The 14,742-nt window shown below is 32.6% G+C and overlaps 1 protein-coding gene across 1 annotated transcript; it reads right to left on the minus strand.

Annotated features, from left to right (window-relative positions):
• Positions 1–9,948: 9,948 nt before the first annotated feature.
• LOC123199032 (L-ascorbate oxidase-like) lies at positions 9,949–14,431 on the minus strand. The gene is made up of 5 exons (XM_044613827.1): positions 14,111–14,431; positions 13,918–14,010; positions 12,163–12,369; positions 11,884–12,075; positions 9,949–11,111 (listed from the first exon to the last, which is right to left on the minus strand). The coding sequence occupies exons 1-5, from the start codon at positions 14,408–14,410 to the stop codon at positions 10,173–10,175; spliced, it is 1,731 nt and encodes a 576-aa protein (XP_044469762.1). The 5' UTR covers positions 14,411–14,431; the 3' UTR covers positions 9,949–10,172.
• Between the last annotated feature and the right edge of the window lie 311 nt (positions 14,432–14,742).

Consider the following 14,742-nt stretch of genomic DNA (forward strand, 5'->3'; position numbering starts at 1 on the left):
TGAGAGTTTGGTTGGACTTGAAATGAGTTGACTTGATCTCGAAAGCCAACTCAAAGTAGTTTGATTTGACTCGAATTTATTTATGTCAAACTTGAGTTGAAAGAGTTAACTCGTTTTTATAAATGAGTTGAACTTAAGCTAGTGAGAGTTTGACTCAGTCTAACTTATGACTCAAGCATCTGACTTGACTCGGTTTGAGTTTGCCTCATAACTCAATTTAAGTTATGTAAGTAGCTGCCTATTATTGGATAACATGATATCGTTTTATATATGAGTTGTAAACTCAAGTCATGAATTTGAGCTATAAATTTGAGTCATGAACTTCAGTCAAACTTCAAACCTAGGTATCAAGTCAAACTCGAGCTATCTTTTACTTTGACTTAACAAACTTGAGTCAAACTTGAGTTGTCTCATTTTTAATTTGAATTAAACTTAAGCTTGGGGTATTTAGGCTTGTCTTAGTTCATACCCACCCTTACTCAAGAGTTGCTTCCAACTCAACTTGATTAAACTTGAACCATGCTCTAGCTTTCTATTGGTCAGTTTGGTGAACTTGTAAACGCAACCCTAATTTGGTTGGCTCGCTGAGTGCTACTTGCTTTGGCTTGATTACATTCCTAATTTATACTAATTGTTTGTATCGGACGATGAAGGACGACGCTTCATCATTACGTCTGGATTTCATCGAGTCTAAACTTTGTCGTCTAGATCTGGATGACGAAGGGTCGTCTTTCAATAGAGAAGACCTTCATTTCTTTTTGATCACTGTAAGTTCCTTAAGCCAATGGAGATGAGACCTGAAACAGAGAGAAAAATGAATTTTTCAAAGTTTAATCATGAGGGTAAATGTGAGTTTTATAAACTAAGGAGGAAAAAAATGATAATTTTGCCCTTGCTTCTAACTGAAAATTTCAACGATAGTTAGCCCATGGGTGCATACTTGGATTTTTCATATACTGTGGGTATGATTTAAATTTGGACTAAAACTTGGGTGGGGAATTGTCCTTTTCCCTTAATTAATGACCCACTTTTCTTTGATTGACTAATTCCCGGGAGGCCTTCAGATTTTTCTCGGTTCTTAAATGTTGAGACGGTGCAAGATAGTGGTTGAGATCAGGTTCAGAATCCCTATCAAAGCATGTAAATATTATCAAATATTAATAACTTAATTAATTTGTAATTAATATTCGAAATTAAAAATAATAATTAATTATTAATGAATGTAATCCTACTTGAGTTTTTTGTTCAGAGTCTCTGCCTCTTCTGTGCTCTTGTAGATTAGCTCAAGTTCCCAATGAAAGTTATCAATTAACACAAAATTAGCACTAAAAAACTAATTAATATAATAATAATAATAATAATAATAATAATTTTAAGGGCATATATACTTACATTGATTATTTAATATGTGTATAACTTTATACATAAATAATGCTCTATTATTATGTGATTGAGTTAAATTTATTTTTAATTTTTACATATTCAATCATATGATAACATATTATTATTTGTGTATAAAACTATATATGAAAATTGTGCATATAACACTTCTCGTAAAATTATCCAATGAAATAAAATATTAAATTCATGTTATTTATGAATTAAGCGGGATTGAGAGAAGGCCAAACTGGTTCTTGAAATAATTAAATTTATTTTCATCACCCCGAATGTGTTCAAGCTGCTTCAATTTCTGTGCCTTGTGATATACACGAGGTGCACTTCTCTAGCAAAAAATAAGAAATAATTATGTTATTAAAAATATCAATAAAAATAATTATCTAATTGATTAATTAAATATTAAAAAAAAGTTTCATAAAATTCACCGGTGGATTCTTCGAAGGACTGCTTTTAACCGTATGTCGATATCACAAAAGAAAAAAAAATACAACATTAGATAAATCGGGTTAAAAATTGAAAAATAATTTAACAAAAATAATAATAATTTAATGATTTGAATTTAATTTAAAAAAAATAGAGAGAGAGGCAACCATTTGTCTAATTGAAATCTCTTTCTTGCGGTAGATCTAGATAGCATTGAATTACTTCTTCCATCTTGAAAACAAAAATATTGACAAAAGCGATAAAGTTTCTGATAAACCCGTGGAGACTAACCCAACAATCCACTATCAATTTGAGCAGTGACATGGATTGGGTAGAGATGAATCTGAATAAAGGTTAATTTGAGTTTAGTTTGAAATTAGAAGGGTGAGCTCGAGATTGAGCTTAGCTAACTCGATTGGTGATGAGTTTTCGAAAAAACCATTACAAAAGAAGAAGTGTTAAAAAAATGATGCAGAGGAAAATGAATCATCAAAAAAAATGAAAATGGTTAAAAGGATGAAATGTTGTTATAAAAGATGTATTTTCCAAAACAATTTCAAACAACTTGATCGAGTTGATTTGGCTTGGCTTGATCTTGAGCTAAGGATACCCTTACTCAAATTCGATTTAATCACTTTTAAATTCATACGGTGACCCATCCAGTACTAAAGTGATTCCCCATAGATTATTCTTAGAAAGCTCTGATCCCACCAACAAATCAAAATGTGTTATAAGATTTTCATTATATAAAGGTTATATGAAATTAGGCCTAAATAAGAAAGCCATAATCAAATTAATATAATTTTGCATGCTAGTGCAAAGGTTGATATACTCTTCCATCAATGCTTTTGTGTTACAAGGTTGAACCGACCTGCCAAAAGTAACACTAAAAACTTGTACTTAAATTATCAAAATCATAAAAATTGAAAAAATTAATTAAGCAACAACTTTGCGCAATTCAAGAATGCCTTCAAGGGAGAGTGTAATATTCTCAAATTAATAAAAAGGACAATTTAGTCATTTCGTTATCATTGTCCGATTATTTTGTTAGTATTAAAATTGTGTGTATATGCTTGTATCCAGAAATTATATACATAAAGGGAGAATTCAAAAGAGCATTTCGTTGCTATATTTTTTTAATATACGAATTAAATATATGTATATTTACACGTTTAGTTTTAAAAGTCACACTGATATGGGAATTTAAGGCCACAAATAAATTTTTGTTCTGGAGGCGTTTTGCAGTGATATCAACACCGGAAAATGGGGGCAGAGAAAGGGAAACGTCTCATTTTCATTATTAAAGCAGTTACTTTCCTGGGGCGAATACTTTGCTGCTTCCTTATATAAAGAAAAGAAAAACAGCCATTTTTTTTCTGGCTGCTATAGTTCACATCTTCACAGTTTTCTTTTCTTAAAATCGATTCTTTTGGTCAAAAAGGGAGAGAGCTGAACCTGTTGCTTGTCGACCAGGAAAGGAATTAGACAAGGAGATAACTGCCACGTGAAGACCGACGTAATCGCCGGAGGAGAGGTAGGCCATAAATTCCATGTAAAACTTTGCATGTCGTAAACTAGATTTTGAAAGTTGGTTTTATATATATATATGTGTGTGTGATTATATGTTTGTATTATGTGGAGGTAGCGTACAGTATTGATGATAATGATTAGTTATGGGATGTTTTGATGTTTGAGAGTTAGAGAGAGAGTGATCATGGATCTTTGATGAATAAACGGAGATCGACTATTATATGCGTGGCAGTAGACACTAGGCGTATTTGCACGAAACTGATGTAATGGTGTTGTGACTGAGTCACCACCTGAAACTGTTAGGAAGCGAAATCTGAAAGAACATGCAAGTTACCGTCATCTTCTTTCCAGGAAGCCAGCTTAAATTACGTAGTCTGTAGGTTGAAGAAGAAATAAAAGAAAAGGAGAAGGAATTAAGCATGTGTAAGTTATTTGGGTGGATAGGATACTGTGCATGCTTCCACACTTATTATATTGCACCTGCACCATTTTTAATTAAATCACAGAAAGTATATTAATTAGTTTTATGGATAGAATAAGTTATATGATGATTAATTTATGGTCTTGATTATTAATTTTGTAGACTGTTATCCAGATTAATTTTATGTGCATATATATATATATATATATATATATATATATATATATATATATATATTCATGGGATAATATAATCATACTAATTGAATCAATAGCATCACTCGTAATTAGAAATCAGTGGATGAGACGTCCTAATCTGGTTAATGTTTGAACCGTTTGATGAGACGTCACGGTTTCAGTTAATGAAAATATATATATATATATATATATATATATATATATATAGTTATTAACTAGTTTGGTGGTAATTATGTAAACAACATCTGTGATGGATGTTTGAAATTGAGAAGTATGAAATAAGAGGTATCTGAGATGGATGCCCTAATACGTTGGCGTAAGAGACACCTGAGATGGGCGTCTAGCCGAGTGCGTCAATGACGCATGTGATGGTAAAGTTCCATCGAGAATAATCATAAGAGATGTCGAATTTATTCTAAAGGCCTATTGAGTTTTATAGCTCATATATATTTATTTTGGGGTGTTGCAGGTAGGAAAAACAATGGGGCAGGCGGGGAGGCGAGCAGATCAACATGTTGAAATGCGCTTTTAGCTACACTTATTTTTACAGCTATTTTGGCTTGTTATTATGATATTTAATAGAATTTATCCATTCGAAAATTTATTAGCTTATTTATAATTTATGAATTTCTTTTGGGAGACTTTGAGACATTCATTGATTTCTAATAAATATTATGATGGTTTCTCACAAGTATTGAATTTTATGAGTATTATATTATTCTCTTTAAAATAGTAATAATATAGATTGTTGCCAAGGGTATGAAAAAAAAATAAAATTAGGGGTATTACAGAGAGGCTTGCTTTTATATATATGTAACACCCCTCCATAGAAGTACTACCCATCGAAGGAGAAATGTTACGAATTAATATCTAGAACATCTATTTTTTTTTCTTTTTAAAATACTTTAAAATAAACGTATCATTAAAAGTGTTTAGAAAATATTCTAAGAAAACTGAAAATTTGGAAGCGAATAAAAGATGTATATACTCATATGAAAACTCATCTAAAAACATCTGAAAATAGGGAGTAATAATATACAACTGTGCCATAATCTCAAAAAGTCAAAAGTCGACAAGAACATGTCACTATATGTATGTAATATAAACCAGAGATAACCTGCTCCAATGGGATCTACCTACGCTGACCTGACCTTGCCTCGCAGCTACCTCGATCACCTATACCTGCAATCATGAAAGAAAAGGAAGTGAGTGATAAGAACACTCAGTAAGGGGAAAGAATTAAATAAACTATTTCCTTTCCTATTCTAACTCACTCTCGGGACTCAACCTTACTCATAACCCCCATAAGAAATCGAGGGGATAATCTAGTTTATGTTTTACTATTTGGGTCATACTTGGTCCCATCTGGTGTCTATTTGATAATTTCTGGAAGTTGACTACAGGGATTTGATACTTTTCTAAGCTCGAGCTCTTTTTCTTTCTTTCACTACACCATTTCTGAATCTGAATTGAGCTCTACTGCGAGCATGCTCTACTGCAAGCGGACCCTACTGGGGGTCTATGTCCTACTACGAACGTGTCCTACTGCGGACGTGCCCTACTACGGGCAGTGTAGTGTAAAGTGCCCCCTTATAGTTTATAGCATGCATGCGGGCTTATATCTTACTAATTTTGCTTCCATCTAAATTTTTTCATAACTCACCAGACATTACTCTTGGGATGACCCCTGAATCTTGAGCCCCAAATTTCTTTTCTTGCTTTTCTTTCTTTTTCTTTTCTTTTTTTTTTCTCCTTTCTTTCCTTTCCATTCTTTTTTTTCCAAAACTGTGAAATACTGTTCACAGCCCTGTTCATTTGACAGGGCAACCTTCTGTTTCATACAATTTCATAGTTCAAATGGTGTCTAATTTATACAAGCTATATATAATTGGAAAGAGGATTCAAATAACTTTTCTACAAGCTATAATAGCACTCATAATTCATTAGATAAGACAGTCAAAACGTGAAATGAAATCAGTGGCAAAAAACTGACTCCTCTGTTTATTTGATAAAACAGCCCTTGTGGTTCATACAATATTTAACAGTCCAAATGATCCCCAATTTATACAATCTATAGATCACTGAAAAGATAATTCAAAGAGCTTTCCAACAAGCTATAATAACACTCATAATCCATTATCTAAGGCAGTAAAAATGTGAAATGAAATCAGTGGCAAAAACTCTCCCCTGTTTATTTGGTAAAACAGTCCTTATGGTTCATATCATATTTATCAGTCCAAATGATCTCTAATTTATACAAGCTATATATTATTGGAAAGAGGATTCAAAGAGATTTCTAACAAGCTATAATAGAACTCATAATTCATTAGATAAGACAGCCAAAACGTGGGACGAATTCAGTGGCAAAACTGTAAATACTGTCCAACTCTCTGTCATCAACAAAATCACACACATAGACACCCAAAATGGCAAAACAACATTTCTCAACTTCAAAATCATCATTTATAACATAGATTCAAGGAGCCAAAAGCCTAAAATATGCAACATATCAAGGATGATACCTCTTACCTTGTTTCAAGCCAAATATTTGCAAGTTGACTTCTTTCTCTTTGTTTTGTTTCCTTTAACACCAAAATCTCCTTAAATCAACACCAAAACATACTAACATATTCATATCACATGCATCCAATATATATATAAACATAAGAAAAGGGAAAAAGAAGAGATATTCTGGTTATCAAGGCTCCCAAAGTGTTTCCTCTTATTTTCCTTCCTTATTTATCTTCCAAAATCCTCCCAAAATCACTCACTGTTCTTAAAAATGCAGCAAAGAAAGGAAGAAGACTGCCTTTTTTTGGAAGAGACGGGAGAATGATGGAAAAAGCAAAAGGTAAAGGTTTTCCTTTATTGACTTTTCTCCCCTAACATTTATATCTCCATACTTTTTTTTAATATATTATTATATATATATGTGTGTGTTTTTTTTTCTTTTATATATATATATATATATATATATATATATATATATATATATATATATATATATATATATCTAAAAACACACACATACAATTGGAAATATCTCTAAACAGGGTCAAAAGACGTAATTACCCCTGAAATATACCTGAGGGTATTACAATATATCAAACTTTGCACAACTTTGTTCTCTAAGCATCTGTTAACCACCTCAATCTGGCTATCAGTTTGGGGGTGGAAAGTGCTACTCATGTTAAATTGTGTCCCTTGTAAACGAAAGAGCTCCTGCCATAAATTGCTACTCAAAACCGGGTTCTCTATCAGTGACAACCTCCTACTTCACAGTGGGATGATCTAGTTTGGAAGGCCCTTCTTGAGCCAATAATGTCAAATATATAGCATAGAGAAAAGTAGAGACTTGTCCCAATGTAACTAAGCACTCTTAGAAATATTGGAATGCATTCTCCTGCTCTGGTCCCCAACTGTTGTCCCTTCTTAAGCAATGACTCTTAAGGATGTGCATCTTTGGCTAAATGGTTAATGAATCTTTAGGGTAGTGCCCTTATGTCAATCATCAAATTTAATATTGGATGTAATATTTAATAATTAATTAATAAAATAACATTTATATTATTTGTGTCTTATGTTAAATAGATGATTATCCTAAAAATAGTTAAACCGTGATGAGGATATTAATGCTTGGTATCTGATCGTGTAAACCCTATGTGCACATTATATGGTTTTTTTTAGAACATCCGTAACTATAATATTACCATGATAAAGGGCATGGGTAGTAGTGATAGAACGACTTTATTGAAAGACAATGACAGTTTTATGTGTCAAAGTTGTTTATTGACAACTCGGTGTAACAAATAGGTATACATTATAGATGTGGCCATCGAGCTAACCTGTCAAGAAGATTCCATATGAATGGTTATTCTAGTGTCTATGAAAAATATCCTCTTAGTGAATGAAAGTACATATGATCCTTAAATTTGAGATCAACTCATTGAAAGATTATAACAATTCTCATGTGTCAAAGTTGTTTGTTGACAACTTAGTGTAACACATGAGTACATATTATAGATGTGCTCACCAGATTGACCTGCTAGGAGGATTTCATATGGATAATTACTTTAGTGTTTATGAAAAATATTCTCTTTGTGAACAGAGGTACATATTGTCCTTAAACTTGAGGTCATCAAATCGTCTTATATAAGGATCAATATGGTTTAACACTAGCTTAACGTAGTTCAATCAGAAGATTACCAAAAAGGTAGTGATTGACCATATCAAGATTTGTATGAAGGTATGGTTGATCAATAAAGAATTTTTCACTCTTGAACACAAGAGTTGATATTATAGTTATAGCTTATTGACGGATGTTAATGATCAATTAAATCTGTGGCCACAATGAGATTAAGTTGATGCTCGATTCAATTCTATTTGGTCATTGACATAAGTCAATCTATGTTATTCAGGGAGTCTTGAGAAAGACACTTAATCTGTACCTTAACCTCGAAGAGATATCGTATGACAAAATAATCGAATTGTACAAGTGCTCATATCACTAACAGGTAAAAAGAAGTCATATGCTGACCTCTACTAATTGAGTTATCATAATGTCTTATTAGAAGCTAATCTTGGTTTGTGTCTGAACAGATGTTGGGTTGAGAGCCTGATACGAATTGATCACTGTCGACTTAGTGAAGAGCTTATGAGTCACATATAAAAGGAGTTGATGAACTTTGGAGGCGTGAGGATTGTCCAAATTGGATTCAATCCAAATTTCGGATGGAGAATTTAGAGTTTTGGAAAGACCTATGGATCTGAAGTGTATTTTATTATATTTTGAGACCTTAGTGTAATAATCCTAAAGGCAAAGGGTGTTTGTGAGAATTAATGGGATTAAGTTTATCTAGTTGGATAATTTATGTTTTAGATAATTCAAAATTCAAACTAAGGTAGGATATTGTCATCTCTGTATTGAAAGCATAACTTCTTAATCTCATATCATCAAAGAAAGACGTATTATTTTTATGTTTATAAATTAATCTTACTATAGAAATTATGTTTTGTAGAGTGCTTGCATTGTTAAATTGAATTTTTAATTTGTTATTCCACAATTGAAGATCGTAAAATCCCTACAATATATATATGTTCTTGATTTTTTCTTTGTATGGCAGATTAAAGAATTCTTGTGAAATGGTTTTGACCTCTTTCATGAGGGACTGAATGCCATGGCCCTTTCGGTCAAATAATAAAGGCGGAAAGACTTTTTCCCACCCAAAGTTTAGTGATCTGACAAACTTTTACACAGTATTTATTTATGAACTATTAAAATTAATGATACCTGTTAGAGAAAAAAAAACGTAAAATAGACAATTTACATAATTATAACAAATTAACTTTTAATATATGTAAAATTACCAAAAAAAAACTTTTAATGTATGAAATTACCAAAAAAACTTAATATATATATATAAAACTTTTCCTCTTCCCTTTTATTAAATGCATCACCCATTCTCCAACTTAAGCATTAAATCACTCATGTATTAAATGACAAATTTTTTCTCTTTTTAGATTGCTCTTCAATTTTTAAAATTCATTAATTAACATTTTAATTATTTTGATTATCATTAGTTAAAAATTGGAATTTTGAAATTTGGTAAATTATAATTAATTATGTTGATTTAATTTAAATTTTTATGTAAGGGTAATTTTGTTTTTTCCACTAAACAGTATAAAAAGTATTTTTTTATTACACTAACAAAGGGTAAATCGGTTATTTACTTTTAAACTAACAAAAATAATTAACTTTAATAGTTTATGAGTGAATATTTGATATTTTCAAAATTAATAGATGAGAATTTACCGTTTCACTAAATCTTTGGTGAGAAATAGTCCTTTGGGCTTTCTTTTCACGGAAAAGGTATTAATACCTTTACAACAAATTTTACACAAACTATAAAATAATAAATATGTTATAAAATAGCAACTGGACTGAGAAAGATGAGAGAAAGTATAATATTGAAGTTTAAGAAGAGGAGAATCACAATAAGTGAAGGTTGTGTATATTGCAAAAGCAGAGAGGAGGGATATTTATAGTGCACAAGTTTTGTCTTTAATGTAAAGATTAAAAACTCACTCTCTTTTTCTTCTCCATGCGCCCACAATTTTAAATGCATTCCCACTGCATCCATTGGCCTGAGTAGGTGGAAAGCCACTTGGACATGTAACAAAATAAAGAATTTCTGTTATACTGATTAATGTCTCACACAACCCATAATAGAAGAAGGCAACCTTCCAAGCCTGTCAATTCCTTCTGCAAACACAACGCCCATTCCCATGTAAAAATGGGACTCAATATGGCAATGAAAAGCCCAGGCTCCAGGATTATCCGCCAGGAATCTCAAAGCAGTCCATCCATATTTATGAACCGGCACTGTATTTTTCATAATTGGGTTCACCAAATTGTACTTCTTTGGATCATTGTACATGTCAAATTTTCCTTCTCCATAGCCAAGTACCCAAAAATCATGCCCATGAAAATGCCAAGGATGTGTCTCACTATTGTTCTCAGTCATTGTATTTGCATTCTGAAGAATAATATCCACTGTTGAATTGAATTGTAGCCTGTAGATGCCGCTGCTAGTGGTTGCATTTTTATTCGCGGAAACATTGTAAATGTTATAGTTTTTATAATCGTATCCGACAGGGGGCGGAGTTTGATCGAATGCGTGGTGTAAATTGTTCTTGAGAGAGATGAGGTAAGGTGTGTGAGGGAGGTTGAGTGATATATTGTTGACGGACCAGCGATACTGGCCATTCACGGTGTTCTGTGTGTTGAGAAATACTATCATTCTGTCTGCAGTTAGGGGCGGTGGGATGACGAAGCCCTGGCGGGCTTTGATGGCTTGACTTTGGTTATACCGGGGTGCAATGTCACTCCAGAGGGGGCCTGGGGGTGGAATTGTGGGAGGTTGTCTACTGGGATGGTTTGGATAGTAATTGATAATGGCTAAGCCTGGAGGACTTGTGGCATTTCTGCTCACAACATTGGTTGTGGTCCAGTAATTTCTTGAGGGGCTTTGGTCAGTTTTTATAAGGACTGAATATGTCTCTCCTGAGTATATGAACAAGTTTTGGACCACAAATGGCTCCACATAATGCCCATCTGCTTCAACAACAGTCATATTGTGGGCCTGCATAAGAAAATTATAGGGTCAGGAAAATAAATGGACTAAGCCCAAAAATAAATAAATAGGTTTTATTCCGCCAATGTCCTAATTACAGGACTAGGATGACCCGGCCGAAGGCCTGGTTTATGTTTTTTCCAATCTAACTCGTTGGATCGACAAAATAAATAAAGTTTGTGATCTGATGATGCTGTCTGTACCTAACAAATGTTGAGACATAATATTGGTATTTATATGTACACATAATTTTATCATTTATAAAAAAAAAAGTTTGCAAGAAGCGTGTTGACATCAACCTAGCATCAACATGCCCTTGCATGTTGCAAAATCAGTGGTTAAACTATGCACCAATGCAATTTACCCAGTTGGACTGCAATCCAATGACTATGGCCTGCTTAGTTGGTTTGGACTGGTCATTAGGTCTCTATCAAACTAAACAACTGGTCTAATTAGTTGATCAAATCTAATTTTTTATAACTATAATTTCAAAATTAGGTGAAATTATCTCCTGACTTAAATGTTTGTGTTATCTAATATCATATTGAATTGATTATTAGACTTTAGTTGAACTGATTCGACCGATCATTCTGATCCAATTTTTATAATCATAATTCTAAAATTAAGTGACGTTATCACTTGACTTAAAGTCTAAGTTATTGGATATCATGATGAAACTAATTATCGGATACCAATCAAATTGGTCCGATTGACCAATTCAATTCGGTTTTCATAACCCTAATTCCAAAATTAGGTGAAGTTATTCGAATATTTTAATTACCTCTATCTGGAAGCTGAGGGCTGAAAGGGCAGTCAAGCTAGAGATCCTCAAACGGTAAGTTTTTCCAGGGACAACTGTTAATGCAAAGGGAGAGCATTCAGGATTTGTAGCGTTACAAAGACTGGCAACTTCTGTGCTCGTGCCGGTCAAAAGAGAGCAGTTGTATCTTCCTCTTCCATTCATCAGAAGCGACTGAAACATAAAACAGGATAAAAAAGTAAGAATATGGAACGTAAATCTTCATCTTCCTGGAGAAGTTAAGCGGCCTCTGCCAAGTACCTGAGGCTCCCCAACCCACTGGAATGGAATGGCGGACAAGCCAGTGGCTTGTTCGTAAGTGCTTTTGTGGTACCAGTCATTCAGGATGATGGTTTTGTCGAAATCGTAGGTAAATGGCTCAGGTTCTTTTGAAGATACACGAATGGATCCATACAGACCAGCTTCTCTTTGCATCCCATAATGAGCATGGTACAAATATGTTCCAGGCTGCAGCAGTAAACAGAAATAAATGTTACATCATCATGTTGATTTGTGATTTGAAAATAATTTTCAGGAAATAAATGCTAGATTATCATGTTGATTTGTGATTTGAGAACACAGAGTTGTATTTTAGAATCGAAAGCCACTCTATATCAGAGCCAGGTTTGAATCTTGGGTCTTGTGGGTTATGGGCGCACCACGCTTCTGCCATCGTGATAGTTATTTTTTTGTCTTTTGATAGAGTGAAATACTATTTTCATCCGTGGTGAATCCGCAAGTTTGCATCCCTGAATTTCTAGACTACAAACACCTTCTGAAAATCCAACTCCTCTTAAAAAAGATAAATACAAATGGTAGAACGATATTATTGTCATTTTCCTTTTTAAAAACTTTTAAATAATAAAAATTATCAATGTCGACTTATACAAAAAAAGATGTAATTTTATTGAAATTGTGCCAAATAGGTTTGATCTGACAAGATTGCACATTTTTTAGTACAATTTTGACCTATTTCTAAGTGTGATTTGTTGGCCTGATAAGATTGCATTTTGATAGATGTGATTAAACTAGATTGCACAATTTTGGTTGCTTAATCTTACTAAGTTGTGACGAAAATAGCTAGAAAAAATAGGATAATTTCCAAAAAGCAAAATGGTTGGGGAGTTATACAAGCTCTCAACTTTTTATCATTTAGTCAGAATTATTTTCTGCTCGCGAGATTAAAAATCGGGTAAATTTTGTAGTTTATTTAAGAATTCCTACAATCCTTGGTTAGGAAAACGTCTTTCTCATAAAACCGAGTGACAAAAAATTCAAAGCACAAGAAAAAGGACTATTTGTAGTCACTTGGTGTTAAGTTCGACTTTTTGTCAGCATAAAGAAAATTGATATATTTGACATATTGACTTCTTAATTTTTTTTTGTTTAAAAACTGAAAATAGTCATTACAATTTCGAAAAGTAAAATTAAAAAATAAACTAAAACTACCATAAAAAATAAAAAAACTCACTTAAAACTAGTTGTTACTAGCACCAGTTAATCAAAAATTATATATATATTTTTATGTATTTAAAAACCTGTGTCTTTTTATATTTCTACTACTAAATTATATATTTTTCTAATTAATATCAGTAATGCAAAGTTAAGATTTTAAATTTCAATCTCAATTGAGTCAACACTTTATCATAATTGTAAGGAAATTCTGTTATATAAAACATTAAGGGGCTTGAGGTAGTTCTAGCTTGGATTTAATTTATAATGCTTGACTCAAGTTTGAGTTGATATATAGTATTTTTAGAATGTTGTTGATAGGGTAAACAATGTCATTGGATATCATTGAAATAATAAACATTTTTATCGACATAATGAACAATATAAACCTGATGAACAAAAGAGTTGATGTCGATCTAAACTATTAGACTCAAGGTCTAGTTTTAGATTGACTCATTTAAGTAAGGTTACAAATTTGAGCAGAACCAATTTGGAAAGGGGTTAAAAAAAAAAAAAGGTTCACAGATTTTGTGAAACAAATAAGCTGTAAAGCTCACTACTTACCCTATCAACAACAAATTCGTAAGTGAAGGTTTGTCCGGGAAGAATTGGACATTGAGTGACTCCTTCTGTGCCATCAAACCAGGGCGTTCCAATCTGAAACAAATCAAGAAATAAACAAATTAACCATTTTTCTGCAGCCAAAAATCAGTCTCAAAACACACTAAATTCACAAACTTTTTACTCTTTACTTTACCTGACGAATTCCATGCCAATGGATTGCAACATTCTCGGTCAACAAACTGTTCTTCAGCTCAACAATGATGGTGTCATTTTGCTCAGCCACTATGGTTCGCCCTGGAGTTCTTCCATTAATGGTGATCACCAATTTCCTGAAGCAATCTGGAGATTTGAATTCATACTTCACTTCCCATTTGTATCTCTGGATTCTGGCCTCGGCAACAGGAATATTTATGCAGAAAATAATGATCAAAACAAACAAAAGAAACAAGTTTAACGTCTGTTTTGTGAATCCGGAAGCCACAAAAAGGTCCATAGCTGTAGCTCTCAGATCCTGGAAAAAATAAAGCTGAGTTGTGATGAGTGTAGCTTTGTAATCAGCTCCTATATATATATGTATTATATACAGATATTTCTCCTGTAATTTAAGGGAGAAAAAAAGGGTTGAATAATGGGAAAATGAAAATTTTGTCACTTTTTGGGCCGGCATATAGAAATTTACCACATTTTTTATATACTAAACATTAATACTATAATGCTAGCTTAATATCTACAATACCTACACCAAAATTATCGATCTCATACCAAATGTTTCTTCTTCAAAATACTCACGAATGACAGTCTCAACATATCAAAATTGCATAGCAA

This window comes from Mangifera indica, chromosome 16 (genome assembly GCF_011075055.1).
Source record: "Mangifera indica cultivar Alphonso chromosome 16, CATAS_Mindica_2.1, whole genome shotgun sequence".
In the NCBI taxonomy this organism is placed as follows: Eukaryota; Viridiplantae; Streptophyta; class Magnoliopsida; order Sapindales; family Anacardiaceae; genus Mangifera; species Mangifera indica.

Excerpts from the sequence above, each read along its gene's own strand:
- LOC123199032 (XM_044613827.1), bottom strand. The coding sequence starts at position 14,410 with ATGGACCTTTTTGTGGCTTCCGGATTCACAAAACAGACGTTAAACTTG. Across the intron at positions 12,370-13,917 it reads ACGAATTTGTTGTTGATAGG|CCTGGAACATATTTGTACCA; the intron begins GTAAGTAGTGAG and ends TTACTGCTGCAG. Across the intron at positions 12,076-12,162 it reads AGTGGGTTGGGGAGCCTCAG|TCGCTTCTGATGAATGGAAG; the intron begins GTACTTGGCAGA and ends TTTATGTTTCAG.